We start from the raw sequence: 25,080 nt of genomic DNA, 5'->3' as shown, positions 1-25,080 counted from the left end.
GAAAGAATGAAAGAAAGAATGAAAGAAAGCGGCGTCCCCGTGCGCGGACGCGGACGAGAGATGCGCGGCCCGCAGGAAGAACCCACCCCCCGCGCAGGGACGCGCCGTAGTAATTTGCAAAGGGGCGGTGCGGGTGAGGGGGGGGGGGGTAGGCAGGCGGCCCGCCCCCCCCGATCACATGGCGACCCCGCGCAGCCAATGCGGGGGGCTTTCGGACCCCGAGGACCCGCGGCCCCCCCCGCCCTATAAATGCCTCTCCAAAATGCAGCGCAGCTCCTTTCTCCCGTCCCGCCCGGCCGCGCTGCTCCGCGCCCCGCGCAGCTGCCCGCGGGTCTCCGGCCCTGCTCCGCGCTCCGCTCCTCCCCCCCTTCCCCCCCCCCTTTTTTTTTCTTTTTTTTTTTTCCTTTTCTTCCCCCCCTCCCCTTTCCCCTCTCCCCGTTTTTCTCCTCCTTCCCTCCTCGCGCCCCGTTTGCATGCATTGTCTGTCTCCCAAGATGGTTTGTGAGACCAAGATCGTGGCGGAAGACCATGACTCAATCCCGGGAGCCAAAAAAGACACCATCATTGTTTCTTCCTCCCAAATGTGGCCCACCCTTTCGGGCTCCCCCTCCTCACCCCCCGCTCCCCTCGGTACCCCCAAAGAAGAACCCAAACGCGACAACGTCTACATCCGCGAATTCCACCCCTCCGAGCAGGAGGTGGTGCGCCGCATTTTCTACGAAGGTATCATGGAGCGGATCCCCAACACGGCCTTCAGGGGGTTAAAGCAGCAGCCCCTCACCCAGCTGCTCTACGCGCTGCTGGCGGGTGAGTAGCGGCTCCGCTCGGTGTCCCTGCGGGGATGCGCGGAGCCGGGAGAGCCGCGGCCACGCGGAGCCGCAGCGATGCGGAGAGCGCAGCGCATCGCGGCGGAGGGAGAGGGGTGGTTTGTGATGCGGGGGTTTGGAGGGCGGTGAGGGGCTCCCCGCGGAGGTTACGCGTCCTTGCGGCTGTTCCGTGCCTGGGGTTGGGGTGGGGGGGTGGGATGGGAGCGGTGCGCGCATCGCAGCGCGCAGCCCTGCGTACCGCCGTTGCTTGGAGACGGCCGGGCCCCCCTCCATCTATGTGTGTGTGTGTGTGTTGGGGTTCGCCTCTTGTGTTTGCAATCCCAAAATAATCCCTTCAGGGTGCTCCCACCCCCCGCAAATAACACAACCTTCGCAACCCCCATCTAAAATAATAACGTGTGCCCAAGCCCCCTCTTCCTGGAAGTAATGATTTGAGCTCTGCTTCTGTGCGAGTAATAATGTAATAACGCGTGTTCCTCCCTCTGAAAATGCACCCTCCACCCCAAGGCTCGGTTCTCAAGCCCTTGGTGGTTGCAGCTGCCCCCTCAAGCTCTGAATAGGAGAGGGACCCCCGGCAGCAGCAGGGTGCTGGGGAGCAACTACAAAAGGGTCCCCCCAGAAGCCCCACAGGCTTTGCAAGGACCCCCGGCCCCAAGACTGAGCCCCTCCCCAGCAGCCGGTGCTTCCTAGGCTGGAAATAGTAATGCCGCAGTGCCAAACACATGGCTGCGGAGCGGCGTGCCCGCAGCACAGACCCCCCTCCATCCCCCCCTAGCTGACAGCGGGGTGCAAGGGGTGCTCCCAGTAGCCCCTCTCCCCCCGCTGGGCACTGCGGGAGCACTGAGATGCACTGTCACTTAGCAGCACTCAGTGAGAGCTGCACCATTCTCGTGTATGCGCTGCAAATGTCTGTTTTGCTCTGTGTTCTTTTTAAATTTTATTTTATTAAATGAGTTTGTATTCTGAAATCAACACTAAATTCTCTTTTCTGACAGGTGTCGTTTATTTCTCTTCCTTATCTCCATAGTAATGTGCTTTGTTGTGACCAAGTCCTTCCTGCTGACCTGCTGCTTGCCCATCTTTCTGATGGGCATGAGGTACTACTTCAGCAGAAAAGTTATCCTCCACTATCTTGATTATGCGCTGCATACGGACATGTCTGATATCGAGCAATATTACATGAAACCTCCAGGTGAGTGTGAGTGCCCGTGGGGGCCTTCCCCCAATGGGGACTGTGGCTGCCCTGTGCTGTTGGCACCTTGTCCTCTTTGCAGCAGCACTGAGCACAGCACTAAAGTTGCCAGAATGCAGCTTTTAGGGCACGCCAAGCACAAATACATTCTATTTTTTTTATCCCCCTCCCCCTAAGATGTTTAGTCATCCATGTCTGCAGCCAGGCTCTGGGGGCCTTGTTCTCCATGCTCAATGGTGGTGCAGGGAGCTGGGTGCACCTCATGTTCCCTGAGCTGGGGGTTTCTCTTCCTCCTGTGTGTATCAGGGAGTGGGAGTGGAATGGTGTAAGCCCTTGTAACCTTGGTGCCCAGAACAGTGTTAGTGGCTGTGAATGTTTTGTGGTATTCTAGAAGAACCTTCCTTAATGCAAGTGTTTTGGAAGAGGCATAGATCAGGTATGTAAAGGGATGTTGCTGGCGTTTGACATATGCCTTCATCTGCTTGCTATGTGAGTGCATGTAATTAAAAGCATAACATCATAATGTTTTACTGTTTAGCTGCAAATAGCTCCTACGTGATTAATAATGATAAAAAGAAGTCCCTTTGATGTTTGTTGAGGGGGGGGAAGCTGCCATTCCCGTTCAGTAGGCTTACATCCATGCTGAGAGCAATGGGGGCTCTCTGGGCTCCCAGAGGGCTGTCCGTGGGTTCAGAGGTTTGTGCTGTGGTCTTATCATGCTCGTGGAGAGCAGGCAGGGCAAGGTCTGCCATTAATCATCTGCTCTCTCAGGGTACCACTCATGGGTTTCTCTGTGTGATGGTTTTCGCTGCATCACTGCTGTTCCCATTGTGGCAGACCTGTTCCTAGGGCTCTCCTCATTGGTAGTAAGAGCCACAAGCTTTTGTTCTCCTCATTCCTAATGTTGTGTCCATCTAAAATGCTGCTCACCCTGTAATAAAAGTCTCAAAATGCCTTAACAGCGCTTCCTTTGGATGATGCATCCCATTGTTGTGTCCATCTACATGGTTATATTTAATTTCCAGTGCCCGTTCTTATGACAACAAAAGTGATGTGTAACTTGTACATGTCCTTAAAAAGCTCAATATTATTAAAGCTGTTGTCACAAAAATAAATGGGCTGTGACTTGACATTTCTGAACCTGTGCGGTGAGGTCCGACAGTGCTCAGTGCTGGGAAGGAGAGTTGCAGGAGAGCAGGAGCAGCGAGTGTGGGCTTGGTAGGTGCCCAAGCCTCGTCTGTCCCTGCAGCCTGAGATGTGCACAGCCACAGTTTGGGGTGTGCTTACACTGGTATTTGTAGGAAAGGCTCAAATGAAGAGTCAGGAGTGCCCCCACTTATGTAGGGTCAGCAGCATTGTGTTGACAGCATGCATTTGAGCCATCAGCATTGCTGCTACTTGATATCTAGCAGGGTTGATTTCAATTTCAGAGCAATGTGTGGGCTTTCATTTTTGACAGAGTCTAATTGTGTGTAATTAGGCTTCTGCCATGCTGTATAAAGCAGATTTATGGGGCTGCTGGTGCTTGTGAAGGGTGCCCAGTGATGGTAGCATGAAGCAGGTTGGAGTCGTAATTCAGTAAAGGCCAAGAGGAGGCAGCCAGGACTGCTTCATCCATGATGCCAGTGCCTGTCCACGTGCTCTGAAGCTGCATGGTGCTACCTGCGTGAGACACAAACCCAGCATTCTGCTCATTTCCCCCTAAAATGCAGCCATCAGATTTCTGCCCTAAAAGACAGCAGCATAAATGAACATGTCTCTGAAAGCTTTGGGTTTCCTGCCTTCCCAGGGCTGATTTCACTGTCTGTTGAAATACACTAAGAGCAGGTAGTATTGTGCCACATCAGCTCCCCACCCCTGCGCAGGGGACAGAAATGACAGTAGAACGGTTTCCAGCCCCAGGTTTTTCTATTATTGTGATTGCTGACAAAAACTGCAATGGGAACAAGAAGGGCTCTTTCTTGTAAGTAGTGCCTGTTGTTAAAACTCAGTGAAAGCTTTCTCCATCGAGTATTACAGAAGAATCATAGAATATCCCAAGTTGGAAAGGGACCCATAAGAATAATAGAGTCCAACTCCTAATGCTGGAACGAGAGCCCAGCAGGCTGTAGGTACTTGGCTGGATGAGCCACAGCAAGCTGCCTGGTGCAACTTGTGGCCAAACAGACAGACAGGTAGAGCTGGGATGTGGTCTTGAGGTCTTGGTTTGGGGTGTTGGTTTTGGCTTTATTTAGGTATTGCTCTTGGCATTTGTGGCACAAAGAGCTGGTTGTGGTACCCAGGTCAAGGCTGTGCTGTGCAGAGCATCAGCTGCAAACAGCCCTCTGCTTAGGGGCAGAAATATTTTTAACTCCTGAAACAAATTGTTCCTGGTGGTTCTGCCAAAGCATTCAGCTTAAGAGCAAAGACCAGGAGGACAGTTTATAGTGGGATACTGGAAGTGCCACACTTCATGATTGTCGTCATGAGTGTCATGAGTTTTACTTGCCTCAGAGTATCTTTATTTCTGCTGTCTGTTAGTTACTGTCTTGAATTTCTCCCACTGAGTTTTGTATGAACTGAAAAGCATGTGCTGACAGCAATTTCGAAGTACACAAGCCAAAATTTAAATCTTTGTTTGCTCTTGTCCTCCTACACTTGCACCAAGGATCTGAAAGAACATTTGGGCCAGAGTTTAGGGTGGTTGATTGACTTGAAATTGCTGTTGGCTTCAAAGGAATTGTTGGTGTTGAGTTCTGTGCTGGGTTGGGATCTTAAAACAGAAAGAGTGAATAGACCAACATTCCCCAGCTCTTTGTTAGCTTGCTTTTCTCATTTTGAAGTAGCACTTACTGGAATTTATCTTTTTTTCTGCATAAACTATGAAAAAAGGCATGGGAGTGGTAGAAAAGGAAGGAATTGGATAATGGGCTTAATTGTCAACCAGAGTGACTTGGGTTCTAGTAAACAAAAAAAAAAAGTTAATTTTAAATAGAGAAATGCAGGAGGCAGGGCTCTACACAAATAAAGGGAGCACAGCTGGAGCTTCTTTTATGGTCTGATGCTTTTGACAACTAATCAGTTTTACAGCATCTCTTCAAGCTTCTGTTGCTGTGATTTTGTGTATTTTTGCAGTGGTTTGTATGTTGCAAAGATTCTTGTGAGGTTGAGGTCTCCACCAGAGAGCTGATGGAAACCAGAGCTCCACGCTTCTGGTGCAAAACTGCTGCTCCCCTGAAGGAGCAGAGCTTGGCTTAGATGAACCAGCACATTTTTCTGGGGTGGTTTCAGCCCTTATTTCCTGGGGCTTTCTGTCTTGCCCTTCTCCTGGGTGTCTCTGCAGAGGGATGTGTATATGCATGCAGAGCCCAAGTAGGAGGAGCAGGCAGCATGAGCAGGTGACCTGGAGAGCTGTGGCTGCCACACCTGCTGGAGAGCTGAGGGCATCTGCCCTGCATAAGATAGCAGGTTAATCCTGCAGGATGGCTGCAGGAGATACCAGGTTGCATTAAACACGCCAGTCTGGTGACTGTGGTTTTTGTTGTGGTGTGAGCAGGACTGGAGGGAACAGTTTGGCTGTCTTCAGTGAATCCTCATCTTGGGCTTTCTCCTTGAAAACTGGGTACAGAGAACCAGCCAGCCCAATGGGCATGCCAGACAGAGTCTTGGGTGTGTTGAATGGGGAGGGGTGCCTCTGTTCACCTAGTCCAGGCTGGTGGTGAGCAGAGCATCTCTGTTTCCATTGTCCTCCAGGTACATGATGGATAGATTAATCTTGAGGGACAGTATTGGACTGTGCCCTGGAAGAAGGATGGCTTATGAGGATGGCAGTCCAGGCTGCTCTTGGGTGGTGCATTCAGGTTGGATATTAGGAAAAATTTCTTCTCTGAAAGAGTGGTGATGCATTGGAACAGGCTGCTCAGGGAGGTGGTGGAGTCACTGTCCCTGTGGGGGTTCACGAAAAGAGTAGAGGTGGCACTGAGGCACGTGGCTAGTGGGTGTGGTGGGATGGGTGATGGTTGGACTAGATGATCTTAGTGGTGTTTTCCAACCTTAATGGTTCTATGGTTTCTCAGCTGAACCCACACGGTGCGTGTCTTGTCCTTGGCAGAGACTTTGGCTTTGTGTCCTTAACCCAGGATTCTAGTTGGGGTGGGGGTAGGAGGTGTCAAGTCCTGCTTGTTTCTTTTTCATCCTCAGTGAGGTGTCCAGGTGAAGAGCAGCAGGTGTTTTAGTTGTGCTCTTGGACCGAGCTTGCTCATTGGGTTTCCATGCTGGAGAAACAGAACTGACACCAGATGGGTTGAACCCAGGAGCACATGAGGAGATGTGCACCTGGTTCTGAAATCATGCAATTTCAAATCTAGGGGGGTACTGTTAGGATGAGTCCCGTTCAGCTGGAGCTTCTTCCAGCCATGATAGCTTGTGCCTGGCCATTATTTGGCAGGCCACCATTGTGGGTTGCTGGGCTGGTGTGGGAATCATGAAGAGAATATAGGAACCACCTTGAGAAGAGCTGTTGCTCTGGGAGCTGTGGGTTGCTCGGCCTTACAAGGCAGAGGTTGCTCCCCATGGAAGGACAATGGCCTGGGCAGGGAGATGGAGGCAGGCCCCAGATGGCTGATCCCCATAGTGGGGATAGAGGCTGGGAACTGGATGTACATCCCCAGGCACAGGGTGGGTTGTGCTGCCCAGTTCTTCCACATTCTGGGTAAGGCAAGCAACTGAGCCACCAGATAAGCAGGAGGGACACTGCCCACTGATAACATTGTTTTGAAAGAATAGAGCAGCTCAAGCTTTGCAAAGCCAGGGCTTAGTTACCTGACCCCAGGATATGGCTCAGAGCTGCTGCTTCCCAGTGCAGGAATGTGTTTTCAGAGAGCCCTGCCCAAAAGGCAGCTGGATTCTAAGGCATCCCTATCTCCATCATTTCTTGCTGGATAGTACAGCACCCTGACCTCAGGCATCTGTCAACCCCCCTGCACTGATGTTTGCAGGTTGGGATTTGTAGGGATTTTCTCAGGCGTGCTTCTCCTCATGGAGAGCCGGGGAGTGCAGCCTGGGGCGTGGAGTGGGGGCAGGAAACCCAGGGGAGAGGCAGTGTCCTGAGACGTGGTGTTTCCCAGCTCTGCTCCCAGCAGTGCTGGAAACAGAGATCGGGTCTTGTATTTTGGAGAAGGACCTTGCTTTTCTGTATGTTGTGTGGCAGCACCTCTGCCTGCCAGTGGAGATAACTTCGAGGGTGAGATATGCATGTTGGATAGATCCTGCAAGATTAGGATGAGAGATCTTCAATGTATTTTAGAATGGAAAGCATTGTGTCTGAAGATATCTTGGACTGACCTGCTGTGAGAGGACTGCTGAGCAATTCTCAGTGGTGCTTTTTGGTTACTTATGCCTTAGCTGAGTGGAACTGCCTGCTTTGACATTTCTCACATTTAGTGCCTGTATTGAGCTGAACTTGTTGGAAAGCAATAAACAGCAACTGGTGCTCTCAAGTGTTAGAGATGTGTGTTGTCCCGAACTGGTAATTGACCAAAATATTTCATTATTAGAATTTTTTAAAATGTCATTAAACTTAGAATCATAGAATCACCAAGGCTGGGAAAGACCTCCAAGGTCATCCAGTTCAGCTGTCCACCTGCCACCAGTATTTCCTCACTAACCGTGTCCCTCAGTGCCACCTCTACCCTTTTTCCATCCCATGCTCTCATATCCATTCTCTGCTCCTGCAGACAGCAGGACTTGCCCTTCAGGATGGACTTAGCACCTCACCATGCCACTTTTCTGGGGCTAAGGGTCTCCAGGGTTTCCTCTAGCATGTGACCAAGCACGGACAAACCTAAGGCTGTCTCTGCTCAGCCCCAGCTGACATCACGGCCAGTCCCAGCCCAGCCCTGTGCTTGTACTGATAAGCACTTGGTGGGACTGAATGGGGGGGGGGGAGATGACACCTGAATGGAGTTTTTTCCAATTTTAGGGGTGCTCAGGCAATTTTCTTATCTTGAAGAGCAATGCTGTAAGCCAAAAGTTTACAGTGGAAAAGTTGTAATGGTGTGATCAATAGGGCAGCCTGAGGGTTCAGGCTTCTTCAGGGCTGTCATATGGACCCAAATGGGATAAGTACATTAATGGGGAAGCCACTGCAGCCTTGCTTCTTTTATTTATTTTATTACTGGAGCAGAAACATATGTACAAACCTGTTCCTCAACATGCAGATCCATGAGGAAAAAACACTTCACTTCAGGTCCAGCTTTAGCACATTCCCATGTCAAAATGAGATGGAATTACGTTTTCTAGTAAATTTTTCAGTGCTATAACCTGTGTATATATTTACCTTGCATTCAAAAACTCTCTCTTGAGGTATCTCTAATTGACATAGCTGTCAGTTCATGCAGCAGTGTTGAGCTGGTAGCCGTGCCACGTTGGGTATGGCCCTGCTGGAAACAAGCTCCACATACACAAGTTTAAAAACCCCAGTATGTGCAAGTGCTCTTAATTACTCTGTGATGTGAGGAGTAATAAGTTGTGCAAATTGCACATCAGCAGTTTATAGGCACAGCTAACTCCTCAAGAGCATTAAACGTGAGCTGCACAGGGACTTGTGAGGATGCATAGAGTAGCAACATCAGGTGCTCTGATTTTGTCTGGCTTAAAGTAATTTTTTTCTGTGTTCTCCCATGTTGGATGGTTGCATACAGCTTCTTGTGACCACCTCAGTGAATAAACATAAGGAGGAATACAGAGTTTTCAGTGTGAGTTCAGCTGCTAAGTAATGAGTCTCATACAGGGTGCTCTTCTTTTCCTTCTCTCACTTCCTTCAGAGTGGCTGAGATTTAAAACAATTACCTAAAGGTGTGTTTCAGCTTAAGGCTTTCAAAAAGGTTTAAACTTGAGCTCCACATTGGGTACCTAAGTAGCAGTGACATGGAAAAGTCCAGAGCTTTTGAGCCGCTCTGATGCTGAATTTTGGATATAGGAGCATGAACTGAAATCTTACTGTGGTTGTACTAGATGATCTTAAAGACCTTTTCCAACCTCATGAGCCTATTCCTAAGTGCCAGAGGCACTGTATAAAGAGGCTACTTAGGGTTTTTCAGGAGTATGATCCCCGTGTGCACAACCAGGTGCCCAGATAATTTAGGAATGATCAGTATGCATTGCTCTGTATCTTAAGGAGTCTATGCTTGTTTGTTTTTGAAAGAAGAAAATACCAAATAGGTTTCTGTGTGAAAGCCTAAATACACAGCTTGATTGTCTGAAAGACAGAACCCTCCACATTTCAGAGTAGGTTTCTGAAAATGGGGACATTTCTTCTTGCAGGCTTAAGTCTCCGAGTTGTGAGACTGGTTTTCCCTTTCCCAGCTCTTGCGAGGCTGGAGGCCTGGCTCCAGCTGGCCCAGCTGCTGCTACTGGAGTGGGGGGATCATGCCTTGGGGTGCTCACTGCTATGGATGGGCATTCAGAACCCACACCTCACCTTGGTGGCACGGTGCTGAAGATCTCTTACAAATACCAGCACATTTTCCTTCTAAAGGAGTGACTTCACCGAGCGCTTTGCCGGTGTGTGGTTCTGCAGTGCACTGAGGGATGCGTGGCCTTTGTTGTTTCTGCATCAGTGAAATGTGGAATTTCAAAGTGTTGTTTTAGATTGTTTATTATTATTGTTACTTTTTACTCCCTCTCCCCCCAATGAAGCTGGGGAATCATTTTTTTCTTTTCCCCCTGACAGCTGGCTAATGAAAGCAGCCTTCACGGGAATCCAGAGACAGCAGAGTGCCTTGCGTAGCTTCTGTTCACAAATCTATCATTTGTAACTGGTGCCAGTAAGAGGATTTATTCATTTCTTTTGACAAAGGCAAAGTGGAATCACCAAGAAATCTCTGCCGTGCCTTTTATTAAGGCATCACAGCTGGTTTGTGCTGGTCTGGTTGGAGACAGGTGTGAGCCACGGTGTCTGTTACGGATGGCTTTGAGCCCTGCATTTAAGTAGTCTATTGACCTGCTGGACCCCAGCAATCGATTAACTATTTATAAGAGCACGTACTGTATCATTTCTTGCCTTCGGTAATTGCTCGGAGGGTGTTTCTTTACACAGCTGAAGGTGTCGTTTCTTACAGGATAATACCAAAACGTTGACCTGGAACTGCCACCGCTTGATGCCAAGCGGGGGTTGTGTTTTAAGAAAGAGATTCTGAGAATCAAAGATGACTTTTCAAAACAGCTACTAAGGAACGTGTGTTGCAGGTGTATTTTTTAAATGGTGATGTGAGATAGTACTACTTAAAGCTGAATTTGAAACAGTGTAAAAGTAAATATACAAATGCAGCGTGTGTCTGGTGGTAGGGTGTGCTGCTTGAAATGATATCTTGCAAATAATACTTATGTCGCTTGGCATTTGCTTGCTGTTTGTAGGATTTATTTAAGTGATAAAGCTGAAAACGAGTTTTTATGAGGAAATGATTTTTGTAGTGAATGTTTTGAAGTGAATTTATTGCTTTCCTTATCAGTCAAAAGTGCTGGTTTTCATGAGTTGTGATGCGTTGTGAGCAGGATTAGTGCCAGTCTGGGTTGACAGTGCATTTGCTTTCTTGACCTTTGGTGAATTCAAAATTAAAACCTGTGTTTTTAAGGGTTTATTCTGCCAGGATTTGTTCTCCAGTGCTAGTAACTGCAATAAAGACTGCTCCTGTGCTCCCTTTCTAACATGCTTGAATCCCGACTTGGAAACCAATATCAGAGGTGTGGATTGATTTGTTATTCTTCTGGTTGGGTTGGGCTCTTGGGCCAGCTGGCCAGGCACAGCTCCTTGGTGTGCCCATCACCCAGCAGTCACATACAGTGCTACCAGATCATAATAGTGCTATGGGGAACTGACAGTGGCTCCTTGATTTATTTTTTTTTCTGTCCCCTGCCACTGCCATTCTGCATCCCACTTCTCCAGCTCTTGTGTCAAACTTCAGTGCTTGTGTTTTTTCTTCTTTGATTCCCACTCAGCTCTCTCATCCATCCCTGTGCTGAACTCTCCAGTCGCTTTGTGTAGGCCAGTTCTTGCTTCATTTGTCTCTTGTGGCAGTTCTCCAGAGCAGTGGTGTGCATCTTCCATCCTCTTCCCATTGTGTTTTTAAATGTTGTGCTTATGTCCCTTTGCTTAATTTCATTCCATGGATCCTCCCTATTCTTTCTTAACGTGCCATTCAGATATCTGCATGGTGAGCACAAGCATTTATTTTTGTTGGTAGAATGCTCAGAATAACAGAAATGAGAAAGCAAACACAAGTCAGCAGCACAAGGATATTGTGTCTGCTAAGCTGCAAACACGGTGCGTCAGTGCAGAAACCCACGTGGCAGTGGGGAGAGAACATTTTGCCTGAAGGCAAATCTACAGTCAACAGCAGGATTTCTTACACCTTCTTTAAATCCTCTGACCCACATCACCCTGATCCATATCTGGATATGTCCTATTGATCTTTTCCACTCTGACTCTTTCCTTAAAACCCATTCTGACTATTTCAATAGGATATATAAAATCATTATTGCAGGCAGAGTACAGAGAAAAGTTGTTTCGCCTGCTGAGATCAGGGCTTTTGGTTCTTTTTTTGGAGGTGCCAAATCTGTTCATCCTCCCTGGAACTAGCTAACAGCATCAGAACCCTGTGTAACACTTCCAGTGGGAATCCAGGGAAGACCTAAATATGCCATCTTTCAATTTAAAATAATGCAAGTAGTAGAACAGCAAAGAGAAGCTTTTGAAATGGGGCTCTTTTGGAGCACTTGCTGTTTCCAGCACTAAGCAACTGTAGATGGTGTTTAGTCAGAGGCAGAGCAATGAAAGCACGCTGGGTGCTCGGCTGCTGTCTGCCTGGCAGCAGTTTGGTGCCTCAGCCCTGGGAGTGCATTGCTAAAGTCACTGCTATTGTAACAGTGATGGTGGTGCTGCAATTGGTTTAAAAGAGAGAGGATACAAATAGGAGCAGTTGATGGTAGAAAGGGATGATTGTGAACGTTTGGGTGGATTTTTTTTATGAAGCAATCTGAACTTTCTGAAAGGAGTGCTCTCGAAACACCTTTTCAAACTAGTGCTGCCTGTAAAATATATTAGGTTCGCTTAGGAGCTGTGGAAATACATGTCTGATCTGATTTTAGAACCTGCAGATGTTCAGAAGATAACATCTAGCTGTGCAGAGATCTCCATTCAGGAATAAGCCATCACTGGGTTTTGCAGTGTTTTGGTTTTTGGGTTTTTTTTTTTTTGATCCCTTAGTTGTCTGAAAAGTGTCCAAGTACCTGCAAGGCTTCTTAAGAAGTGGGAGTGTTTTTCATGAATAACTCAAACAGCTAGGGGGATTTCAGTGAAATTATTAAATAAAGGGAGGTGGTAGAGTCGCTGACCCTTGTGGCATTCAAGGAACATTTAGACCTTGTGTTGAGAATGTGGTTTGGAGAGAACTATTGGTGATAAGTGGATGGTTGGACTGGATGATCTCACAGGTCTTTTCCAACCTTGGTGTCTCTGTGATTCTATGAAAGAAAAAATCACAACAAAGAAACCCCTAACACCCCACATTTACTGAGGCAGAATTCAGAGAGCTTATCTCAGAGATTCAGTGGGGGCATTTGCTTTGAGTCAGTCACATGCTGCTATCCCTGGTCTTTTGCTGGGAGTCAGGAGCACACTGAAGGGCATCCTTCACCACAGGTCCATGTGTTGTTTTGATCTTAAGGGGAAGCCTGTGTAGATGGAAAGTGTGGTGGCATGGCGTAAACCTGCCTCCAGCTTTGTGTGTGTGCCTATCAATTGGCTGAGGAATAGAGTGATACTTTTGGGGAAGTTTTTATATGTCATGGAATCATAGAATGTCTTGGATTGGAAGGGACCTCAGAGATCATGTATGTCAGTAGAGGAGATACTAGACTAGATATTAGGAAGAAATTGTTTACTGTGTGGATGGTGAGACACTGGAACAAGTTGCCTAGTGAGGTTGTGGATGCCCTCAAAATGGAAGCATTCAAGGTCAGGCTGGATGGGGCTGTGAGCAACTTGGTCTTGAAGGAGGAGTCCCTGTCTATAGAGGGGATGATCAAACCTAGATGAAGGCTGACCACTGTATGATTCTGTGAAGGAGTTCTTCCAGCCAGGATCCTGTTCTTAGTTCATTTGTTCTGCTCTGTCTTAGCACTGAGGTTTAATATATATTTTAACGTTGCCTTGATAGATGCAAAAATCTACCCGGATCCTCAAAATACATATTTCTTCCCTGATTGTATGGATTTGCACCTCTGCTGGCCATGGTTGCTGTGTGTGCCTCTCATGTGTAAAAGGGACTGGTCAGTGTGGTCATTGTCTGGAAATCTGAGCATGTGGCAAAGATGGCTTTTTTTTTTCATTTCATTTTTGAGATGCAGACATTCACGTGTGTAATTTTCATTTTATGTTAATGCATCACTCATAACACGTTCATTGTCTGTGCCCAACCTGACAGATGCTCATGTGTTTACGAATGCAAAATTTTCCTTTGGTGCCGCATTCAGCAAATGTTCTCATTTCAGTCTGGATGTAGTGGAGTTTGGTGTAATTAAACCCAAGCCATCCTGGCCTTGATGAGGCACAGAATGTTGTTTTTAACCAGTGCTTGATTTCTGCACCTTGACAGTGCTGTGACTTTACACAGTGAATGGTTTGTTAAGAGTTGAAAACACAAGCAGTGTGCGATGGTTGGGTGCTCATGGTGCTCCACTGTGGAGTCTGCAGCATGGTGGGATAAAAGGAGAATTGCTGAGGCTTTTTGTTTTCATTTCTCACATGCTGGAAAGAAATGTTGTCTACCCACGTTTTGGTGTCTGGCCTTGATGTGTAGTACTTCTAACAGGATGTAACAGAGGAAAGAAGAGCTCTTCACATTGGCATAAGCAGGTAGAATGCAACCGAGCAACCTTACCCCAGGGCTGTACTTGGTTGTGTTAAGTATAAATAAAACAGTCCTCCAGAGATTAAATATTTATGGTAAATCTAGAAAAATAGAAGATCCACAAGCAAGAAAGGTGTTAGCTGTCATAAATATTTGTTGCTTGCAATAGGCTTGAGGAGATCAAGCCATGTACTAGCTGCCATCAGCCTGTGGTTTGTACCAAATCTGTACCTTGAACATACTCTTTTTTTCTGTCTTCATCTACTCTCTACTTCAAGCATTAGATCCACATCTTCAGTGTGGTTTCAGAGAAAACATAACTGCTTATGATGGCCATTTCACTCCAGCAGATCATTAATGCAGTGGTTGGGGAGGTTTGGATCATTGTGTTAGCAACCTGACAGGATTCTTGTGAAACTAGAGTCATCTGCAGAAAGAAAGGCTTTTGGAGGAGTGGAGTTGTATATTTATTGTTAGGTTTTGGAGAACACAGTGTTTTGGGTTTTTTTTTTTTCATTTAATTTTTTTATTTATTTATTTTTGCCCATTTTGTTTTAAATATACATCTGCTTTTATTTTCATCTTCTTACATACAGCTAGGTGGTCTCCCTGTTGAGTAGAGGCCCCATTCAGCCTTGCACTCTGATTTAAAGAACTTGCCTGTGCAGGTAGGTTATTCTGCCCTAATACATCATTGTAACGTAGCCCACATTTGTATCTGTATCTGAGGGGTAGTTCACCCCACTGCCCTTGTGATTGTAGAATGATTTGGGTTGGAAAGGATCTTTAAGGTCATCTAGTTCCAACTCCCCTGCTATAGGCAGGGGCATGTCCCTCTGGACCAGGTTGCTCAAATTCCCATCCAGCTTGGCCTTGAATGCTTCCAGGGTGGCTTCCAGGGAACCTTACTAATACTTCCCTGGAAGCGTTTGAGTGTTTGCAGAATGCTTGGTAGGCTTTGCTACTGCTGTAGGAGGGCTTCTCCTGGAGGGTGAGTCACCATGAAGTTTGTTGACCTCTTCTGGAATGGCATAAAACTTCTCAGAAGTCCTTGTAGAGATCAGGATTGCTTTTATTGTTTAACCTTAAGTAAATGGAGTGTTGGTTTTTCCCTTTGCTTTGAAGCATTTGGTGCAATTCCTGTGTAGGTACATGCACTTCTATTCAACTGAAGGGAGGCTTGGCTAAATTTAGACCAGACGAGTAATGATAGATGGCTAAAATAAGATCAATTCCACCCATTTTCCCCTTATGATTTATGTCTAGGCCAACTGCTAAGCTAAAAAGAAGTCTTGATATTGCTCAGTGCCTTTTTACAGTAATGCACATGAGGTAGAAGCCAGCCAGCAAATAATGACTACTAAAACATCCAATAATTCTAGATTTTCCAGGGTTTTTTTCAACATTTGAAAGTGGAATGTGCTGCAGTGTAACTCCCAGTACCTTTCAGAAAGCAATAAAGCTGCACAGTGAAAGACTGATGAGAAGATGGAGAGTGAGTGTTAACGATGCCCTTTTAAGAAGCTGGCATAAAGTGCAATGAACAGCACGTTTTATTTTGTAAACTAATTTAACTAACAGGGAGCTCATTGTCACAGCTGTCATTTGAAGCAGTGATAGGGAGGATGCAGGCTAGCAAGGCTGGCCTTCTTACTTTTGATTTAAAATACCCTAAATATTGAAGCATTGGCTTACCTGAGATCTGACTCCACAATTTCTAGGCTTAGTGAGGATTTTGGATGCATAGGGAGCATCTGCTCTCAAATTGCTTTAAGTATTCTTTTCTTGCTGCTTAATGCAGACCAGTCTGTTCTGCTTAGCCAAGGTGTGTCATGCTCAGCAAAAAGAGCTGTGCAGAGGATTCAAATCCTGCTATTGCACTTGTTAATATAGCAGCCTCTGAGATGTGCTGGAAGTGCTACCTGTGTCCTGTAAGTGGTTTTGGGTTGATCAGAAATGCCTACTGGGTTTCATAGGTGGAGAGCCAAACCTGGCCACTTTCTGAAGTCTGTTTTCTGCAGAATGTTTGTTCTCTTCTTTTTAATTCTGCAGTCAAGAAAGTTGTGTGAAAGTGAAGTGTAGTTGCCACACTAGTTGCCAGCGTTTTAGGATTTTCTGAGGGACTTTGACACCTCAAAATATAATACCTATCACATAGCAGGAAGATGCTTTATGCTTTTGAGGTCAGGCCAGCTCCATCAGGAAACGTGGAACAGGCACTGGTCAAATTTGGTTTTCCTGTTCTTACTCAAAATTCCAACCTCACCATTTTTCCCATCCTCATCTGAAGGTATTAGTCTAGCATGACTGCTGTTCTGGATTTGGTGGTGGCATGTTATAACACAGACATTTGGGTCTGAACCCAAAAGTGCTTTTGAGTTTGCAGAGATACTTAGGTTGACTTGTAGTCTATAGAACCCCAAGCTGGAAGGGACCCACGAGGATCATTAGATCCAGCTCCTGAATCCAGAAAGTAAGGATGAAAAAGAAGGCGGACGGAGAAGCACTGGGTTGGTCGGTGGTGGCAGCTCATCCATCTCTCCTGGAGCTGTGTACACGTCGGTGATCTCATTACCTGCCCCTTGGATGCCCCGTGAATCAATGAGTATAACCCACTCTCAGCATGCGGCCACGTGACCTCCAGCAGGGAGCTATTTGTGATGGGGCAATGAATCCTGCTGTGGTAGGTTGTATGAAGTTATTTATGTGGAGGAAAGGGTCCCATAGCATTTCTAATTTCATGCATGGATAATCCTTCTGTGCCCCTGACATTTTTTGCTCCCCCACACCTGTGTCAGCTGTACAGGGATGCTCATGAGTGTCAGTAGTGTCAAGGCAGAGCTCTCACATCTCATCCAGTTTCCACCACCGTAAGCTACTCTGAAATGCCATTATTTTTAACTTTTAATGCCTTTTAACTGTAACATAGAGTTATCTGTAGAAGTTGCTGGAGCTGTTACTTGGCCCTGCTTGAAGTCAACAGGAACTGGAATGGTGAAAGGGAGAGGAAATAAAAGGCCTGGAAAGGATAGAGGTAAGAGAGGCGATGCACTGAGCTCTGGGGCTTTTTAGCCAGCTATCTGCAAATAAATCAGAGTAGCACAACTAGTGTTCAGTGCAGCACGGCCCTGCCAGGCTCCCCCTGCACTGCCCTGCTTGTGCTGCCCAAAGCCACCCTGGAGATCCCAGGGCAAGTGACTCCAAGGGCAAATACGTAATGCTTGCAATGCAGCAGTGTGCTGTGATCTATCTGCCCTGGTATTCCTGTGCAGTGGTATTGCATTGGGACACAGGATGTCAGTGGCTCATAGCAAGGAGTCTGGGGAATCCAGGTTTTGCAGCTGGCATTATCAAGCCTGTCAGTTTTGGCAAGTTTCTGTGTATGATATATGAGTGAGGGGCATGGGGAATTGCAAGACCTGTTCTGTGGGAAATGCTGGGCTGTTTTTTCTTTTGTTTTCTTCCTTTTTTCCCCAGTGTAATGATCTAAGGAAAGATGTAAGATGGAGGATGGCCCTGTACAGGATGCTGCAATGTGAGATGAGGCCCTCACTCCTCCCAGTGAGCCCTGAAAACACATGAACCTTCATCCCCTCCCACAGTGTTCACACCTGCACATCAGTTTTCTCCCAGCAATGCAGGTTTGCGATGTTTAATTCTGGGGAGGCTGGACAGAATTCTGTAGGTGTCGGCTTCCTTCTCTCAGTGGCCAGCCCTGGGATCACCTCCCTGGTTGGAGGATGCTCTGAGGACATTGCCCACAACAGCTCTGAGCCAGGAGGAAAACTGCTCACATATGTGTGACAGCAACGTGCTAAATCGGCACTGAAAACCACTGTCAGAAATGTGCTTGTAGAGATATTATGTCTGTCTAGAAGTGAGGTTCAGTGAGTAGTTGTGAACATCATTGCCTCTGAAAGAGGGTGAATTTCTCTCATTTTGATTGTGGTTTGAGCTAGTAGCATCACTTCTCTGGGCGTCATCTCCTTAATGGAGCTGCTGGAAAAAAAAGAAAGCTGGAAACCAGTGTGCCTACACCTAACTTGCACAGAGCAGCAGGAGTGAACCCACAAGGATCATTGAGTACAGCTCCTTGTGCTGCACGGGACCACCCAAATGCTGAGTCTAAGAATGCTGTCCAAATGCTCCTTGAGCTCCAGCAGCTCAGGGACGTGCCCACTGCTCTGGGCAGCCCATTCTGTGCCCGCTGCCCTCTGGTGCAGACCTTGTCCCTATGCCCCAGCTGCCCCTTCCCTGACACAGCTCCATGCCACTGTCCATGCCCCTGCCACTGTCACAGAGAGCAGAGCTCAGTGCTGCCTCTGCTCCCCGTGAGGAGCTGAAGCCACCATGAGGTCTCCCCTCAGCTCCTCTGCTCTGGGCTGAACAAACTGAGGGGTGTCAACTGCCATCATCAAATTCATCTTACCCTACAGAGCCTTCCCCATCTTCACAGTTCTCCTTTGGATGCTCTCTAGTAGTTTCTTGTCCTTCTCATGTTGTGGCCCTCAGAGCTGAGTTTAATTGCCCATCCTTGTGCCACCTGTATGTGAAAATGAGAGCTTGACCTTCTGGAAGCAGAAATGCCAGCAGTGAAAAAGAGGGAGAAGTCTGATCTGCTTCAGGAGTGGAGTTCTCAGAAGTGTCCAGTGTTGAGCTCCCAATGAAAATGCTGTCACAAGGTTGCAGAACCTACACAGACTGGCACCAGCAGTTGGCAGCAGCTGATCTCCAGCCCTGCGGCGCGATGGGATTGCTGATCTGGCTCTGAGCCCTGAGTATCAGCACAGAGGAGGCAGTTCTGGCGTTGATAGAGCTTTGCTCCTGTGGAAATCAGAACAATCTCTTTTGGTCCTCAGAAGCTGGGAATTTTCTTTAAATTTAGAGCTGTGCCTTCAGCCGAGGAGTCTAACTTTCCTAGGTGGATCTTGCCACCAGCTCATCGCTGTGCATTTTTTTAGAGCAATTTCAGTATTACCGTAGCTCTTTTTGGGTACTGTAAATAAAATGCATATTAAGTGGCCATCAGTTCACCATGGTGGTGTCCAAGTTGGCAGCCAGCTACATGGTTTAGGTTTCTTGCTGATAATTTGGTCCAGCTTGTTGCCAAGGCAAAGGAGAGATGCTGCTACTTGAAAGACAGACAGTGGGAGAGCATGGGAAGATGAAACAGAACTGCTGGCCTCTTGCCATCCCAGGTATTTCATGTAGTTTTATGGAGGTAGGGTGTATTTTGTAGATCTTCTACCGTGGCATCTCTCCTCTACAGGCTTGTAAAAGCAAAGCTTTTGGAAGAGGCTGCCCTGTGTGTCACTAGTGGGGACGTGAGGCAGAAAGGCCAAGCTTCAAGGGGGAATGCGGTAGGACTACCAAGATGGGAGACGAGGACATGGCTTGGAGATGGCTTGCAGTGAGACTGCATTCAGATGGGAAGCCTGGGTTTAATGGTGTGAGATGAAGTGTATTTGGAGATGCTTGAGGTGCTGACAGCATGGAGATAGAGCAGCTGAAGTCAAATGCAAGACATCTGTACAGAGTAGCCCTCGGAGTGAGTTCTCTTGCAGGATCAAAAATCAAGAGAGCAGTTTTGGGCAGCATGATTTGAAAAGACTTTGGATGTCTGCACCAATGGGCGATGAGGGGACCCCAGAAGGTGGAGGCAGGTGAGAGTAAAGGCAAATGCTGACTGAGATGAGCATCTGAAGGACAGGGTGAGCTGCACCATCAGGGTGTGTGTTTATCTTTGCAGCCATGATTATTTTCAGATCACAGTTCAAGAGAGTAAAACATCAGCGCCTGCTATTAATAGCATTGCTGGCAGTGAGGCTCTTGCTTATTGCTGACAGGTGAGAGGAAGATAATTGTTTCACCCTAGGTAAGAAAAAGTACAAAAATGAGACGGGCTCTGATTCAATCCTCTCAATCCTGAAGAGATTGAAAGGAGATCCCCCATAGACCTTAAAGGTGAGGATGTGTCTCATTTTCCCTGGGCACTTCCCTCCTGCTCCAGATGTGCTGTGCATGTATTGCTGGAGGTGGAATTGGGTGTGTAGTTGCAGCTGACTATAGGATCAGTGAGGAATGGTGAGTCCAGGCAAAGAGCAATCCAAAGAATTTCAGTTTCTTCTCACAAAGAGTGGTGATGCATTGGAACAGACTGCCCAGGGGGGTGGTGGAGTCACTGTCCCTGGAAAGGTTCAGGAAAAGGGTAGAGGCAGCACTGAGGCCCATGGTCAGTGGGTGTGGTGGGGATGGGTGATGGTTGGACTAGATTGATCTTAGTGATGTTTTCCAACCTTAATGATTCTATGATCTAATTTCTCTGAAACCTGAGGGGCTTGCTCAGAGGAGAGAAGCACCAACCTGAGATTGGCAGCAATGCATGGAGATCCCCAGAATGACTTCTGGTATCAAATCCCTGTTTGCAGGAAGCACAGCTCCCCGAGGAAGGGATTTAACCACCCCAAAGTGAACCAGGCAGTGGTGGGCTTGCAGCTTCAGGATCCAGGCATTTTCTGCAGTGCTGGGGGTTGATCACGGTGGTGCAAAAGGGAGCCAAATACAACTTGCATTGTTTGAGCAGATGTGTCCTGTCTGGCACTAATTACAAGCATTTCATGCAAAACACACACCGGGAGATGTGCCAGATAGTATTTCTTTTCATGTTGAACTTAAAATCATTATAATTAAGCTCTAAAGTTGTAAGTTAAAGCTAACAAGATGTGTGTGTTTGCCTTGGTTCTTCTTGTGGTGGAGCTGGTGTTTGGTGCGGGGCTGGGCACGTCAGAGGAGCACATAGAGTTTCTGTGCCCTGCTTTGGCAGTTATGTCCAGTTTTGTTTTTAAAATAGGCAGTAAACCTAAAAATATTGGGAAACGCGCGATTTTACAAACTTAGGGAAGTATTTTGTTGAATAAGCTTTGCTGGCTCATTGGGCACATGAGCTGTTCGTTAAGAAAGAAGCAGCATTAATAATATGCAGGTAGCAATGGAGAAGGAAGCACAGATGAGTGCCTGTTCTGGAGAAGATGAGCCAAGCATGCTGAAGAGCCATTCCCAGGAGCAGCTGCTGTGCACAGGGCTGGGTGGCAGAGACTTGCTGCTATATGGCACTTTTCTGGGGCTGTAGCAAGTGGGATGCGTCCCTGATAGTCGTTCTTGTCACCTCTGCTCCTCAAATGCAGGGAAAATCCCTAAACCCCATTTCTGGGCTATGCCACCAGAGTTGAAATTGGTGGCAGTGTACATAGGGATGATGAGCACCACATTACCCAGTTCAGTGGTCCAGCAAGTGTGCTAGAGAGGCACAGGATGAGTGATGGAGGGCTGGCAGGGTATTGTCAGGTCGTGCACATGTTGTACATTTGTAAAAATAAAGTTGAAGAGCAAAGAGCCATGAGCCAGCAGAGCCACTTGATTTGTGTGCAGAGGAAAAGCAGCTGCTGGTCCTCAGCACTCCTGAGTCTCGTCTGGGGTCTTGTCTGAATAAATTACAGTGAGCTATGGGCAAATTCAATGGGATGAGTGGCAATGTCGTGGCGGTGGCAGTGAGGAGATGCTTTAACTGCTTGCGATAAGTGGGTCAAGATGGGTCCCAGCGTGTTAAAAATTAGCTGTTGACCTAGATAGCAACAGTGCAATGATGGCTCGCAGCGGGAGCAAAAGAGAGTGTTGCTGCTGGTACTGTGCGTGCCTGAGTGCAGTGGCAGGGCTTGGAGCTGATTTATCCTGGGTGTTTTGTTTCTACCCCTCCACTCCTCGGCTGTTGAGCCGTGGATTGTAGCCATCTCCTTCTGATGGGCTACCTGAGTCCTAAAGTCACAGCACACCGAGGTGTGTCAGTCTTCTTCTGGTAAGGCCATATGCATCCTATGCAGCAGAAGTCCATGTTTTCCTTTAAGCAGGAGATTTGTCATAGTATCCCTCATTAGCTGATGTAATTGAGTAATGGCTTTCTTGGCTGTTAATTAAGCAGCATCCAAGCTGAAATCACTTTTGCCCTGCAATGAAAGCATTAATCTTCTCAGATCAATTCAAGGCACTTCTTTACATGTTATACATACATCACATGTTATGTTAAGACTTCAGATTTAAGACCCATTCATTTAACTACTTGTTCTTCCTAACCTGCCTGGGTGCCTACCTGTGTGACCTGGTGTAGAGAGCTGCTTTGGCAGGGGGGTTGGACTTGATCTCTAGAGGTCCCTTCCAACCGCTGTGATTCTGTGATTCCAAGTTGCCTTGCTAGTGGAGCCAGACGGTGCTGCAGTGCTCTGGAGTTGCAGTAGTTTCTAATTTCATTGGCTCCCGTGTTAATTGGCCGCCCTTAGCAGCTGGTGGGGATGGTGCTGGTGACTCTTGGTGAGGTCCATACCACACATGAGCTACTGAGTTGGACAGCCAAGCGAACACATGGCTTCCTGTGCTGTGGTTGGATCTAAGGGGGCGCAGCGAGGAACCAAGGGTCTGTCCTGCTGGGGGCCAGGACTCAGTGTGGTGAAGTTGCTGGTATGACAGGAGAACATGACTGCGTGCAAGTTGGGAGTTGCACATCATGCCCCCCACAGCTGAGGATCACCCTCACTATTGTGCCAGTGGCTGAGGCTGGCAGGGGACCAGTGCAGGGGCACCCAGAGAAGGGTACCCAGTTCCATCTCTAAGCAGCCTTTGTAGATCCTCCATGGCAGCATATATCCATACTTGAGAACTTCACAATTGTTGATGTCTACAGTTTGTTTTTTAGCCTCTGGAAAGCAACATTTCTCTAGCATTGCCAAGGGGAAAAGCAAATTGGGTCCGTGCTTTCAGAGCACGTTAACCCCCAGGCAGCTACATGTCATGCTTTGTTTCCCACAGGCTCCTGCTTCTGGGTGGCTGTCCTGGATGGCAACGTGGTGGGGATCGTGGCAGCGCGGGGCAATGAGGAGGACAACACGGTAGAGCTGCGCCGCATGTCGGTCGATTCCAACTACCGTGGCAAGGGGATTGCCAAGGCCCTGGGCCGCAAGGTGCTGGAGTTTGCCATGCTCAACAACTACTCCTCCGTCGTACTGGGGACCACAGCCGTGAAGATGGCGGCCCACAAGCTCTACGAGTCCTTGGGCTTCAAGCACGTGGGTGTGGTTGAACATTACGCGCTCCCGGGGATGACGCACTCCTTGCTGGAGAGAATGTTCTTCCAGCTTCGCTACCACCGCTACCGCCTGCAGCTCCGTGAAGAATAAAACCCAACCACCGAGCAAAAAAAGCTATTTTTCTCCTCCCCCTTCCAAAAAAAAAAAAAGAAAAATAATAATAAATTACCCTTCTCTTTCTTGTCACCGTTTATTTGCCAATTTTGTCCCCCCTTGCTTCTTCATCTCATCTTGGCTTGCTCCGTGCAGCCTGGTGGCCCGGCCTCATGTGCTGGAGGCGGTTGGGCTGGAAGTCAGTGTCCTGCAGCCTGCCCTCCAGGGACCGACAGAAAGCACAGAACCTTCCCTGCAGCATCGCTCCGGTGCTCCCGGTGTTCTCCTTTTCCAAGTGTAAGATAACACAGCGGTGCATTCATCATAGTGCAGAGAAAATTACTTGAATGCAGTTTTCAGTATTTCACGCACCAGTAAGTAGAGAATATGCATCCGTCCTACCGTTATTTACTGGTCAGTAGTTTCCAAGGAAAATGTGGGGGGCAGCCCCCAGCCCAACCCGCTTGCTGCAATGCATGAAGAGGAAGCGTGTGCACGCACTCCAACGCATCGCACTGCCACCGCAGCACTGGCGTTGCACTTTCTTTGGATGTGCCTCATCCTGCCAAATGTCTGAGAGCCCCTCGGCGTGTCGGAACCACAGCTCCATCCTCATCTCCTTCCTAAGCCAGCAACCAGACTCGATCCGTCCGAACTCTGAGCCCCGTTGTAACATAGCCGAAGTGAAGACCGGCCCCATCTATCTCCTGCTCTCCCGTCGTAACCCGCAGTCCTGGGCCAGGCTCCGCATGTGACTTTCTCTCTGCTGCCTTTTGGGGTGGGTGTTCTCTTTCTGTTTGTTTGTTTGGTTTGTTTTTGTTATTTTTAATTTTTTGTTGGTGTTCATCTTTAGTTCTGGCTTTTGCTGAATGGTGTCATTGAGGCATAATGGAGGCTGCAGTTCCTATGGCAACACATTTGCACATTAATGCGTGCACCAACTCTGAGCACTTCAGAGAAGCAATGTGACAGATAATAGCATTTTGGGGAGCTCTGGGGGGTGGGGGGCACGTACTTATCTTAACCAGCTGCTTGTTTGATCCATGTAGATGGCCTCACTGCAGCCTGCCATAAAAGGTAATTAACCGCTTTAATGATGTCAGATTTGTGAATTGTACAATGCAAAAAGCAATGCAAAGCAGATCCGGCATGTGTCTGTACCCGGTATGTATGTACAGTGCCTGCCAACTAAGAGTAACCAAGGCTACAGCTTCTCCTAGCCTGAAATATCAACTTTTATAACTTATTTAAACAAATAGCAACTTTGCATGAATTACGTCTTGGGGGGAGGGTGGGGAAAGAAGATCCGTAGGCTTTACTTTTAAAAACGTATCAGAAATATAAAGAAAACCACTTCTGGCTGCACTTAATTTGGGGTGGGTGGAGGGGTTCAGCTCTGTCGCCACGTTTAAAGGGAAGAGCCCTTTCACTTAGTTCCTGGGGGGGGAAAGAAGAAGTTGCTGTTTTATGAAGTATTATGGTTGGGGGGTGGGGTGGGGGGGGGAATGTTCACGATCCACTCGGTGAGAAGATAGGGGAGGTATTAACGGCGATGAAAGCATCGCAGTGTGGGAGGGGCAGTGGGGGTGGGCAGGGTGGGTCCCATCCCCAGACAGCAGCAGGGACGGCCCCTTCCCCATACGTGGTGCCAGCAATAAGGGGGGAAGGGGCGGAGGAGGGCTGCTGCAGCACGAGGTTAATTAACGCCATTTCTGTATGGGGCACTCTTATTTTTAAAAGTCTTACTATGCTGTACATTTCTCCTGAAGCTGAAATAATGTACTTGTTGGTTGGGGGGTTTTGTATAGTGTACAGAAATGGGCAGAATATTTTCTTGCTGCTTTCAGTGATTTATTAACCTAAGGAAAATAGACAACTATAAAGTATTAGCGAAAGGGAAAGGAAAAAAAAAAACCACACACAAAACAGTTTGTGCCTTTTTTAGT

At 47.6% G+C, this 25,080-nt stretch overlaps 1 protein-coding gene across 1 annotated transcript; it reads left to right on the top strand.

The window, feature by feature from the left end:
- The first annotated feature begins 249 nt into the window (after positions 1–249).
- NAT8L (N-acetyltransferase 8 like) lies at positions 250–23,207 on the top strand. The gene is given in 4 exon segments (XM_065735878.1): positions 250–363; positions 366–807; positions 1,855–2,019; positions 22,764–23,207. Coding segments are annotated over 4 exon segments (1,089 nt in total). The 3' UTR covers positions 23,132–23,207.
- Positions 23,208–25,080: the final 1,873 nt, after the last annotated feature.

This window comes from Cyrtonyx montezumae, unplaced genomic scaffold, assembly GCF_038088225.1.
Source record: "Cyrtonyx montezumae isolate F1298 unplaced genomic scaffold, pur_monq_1.0 scaffold_2, whole genome shotgun sequence".
In the NCBI taxonomy this organism is placed as follows: domain Eukaryota; kingdom Metazoa; phylum Chordata; class Aves; order Galliformes; family Odontophoridae; genus Cyrtonyx; species Cyrtonyx montezumae.
Note: the sequence above shows the minus strand (reverse complement) of the source record. Positions and strands in the feature narration are given on the sequence as shown.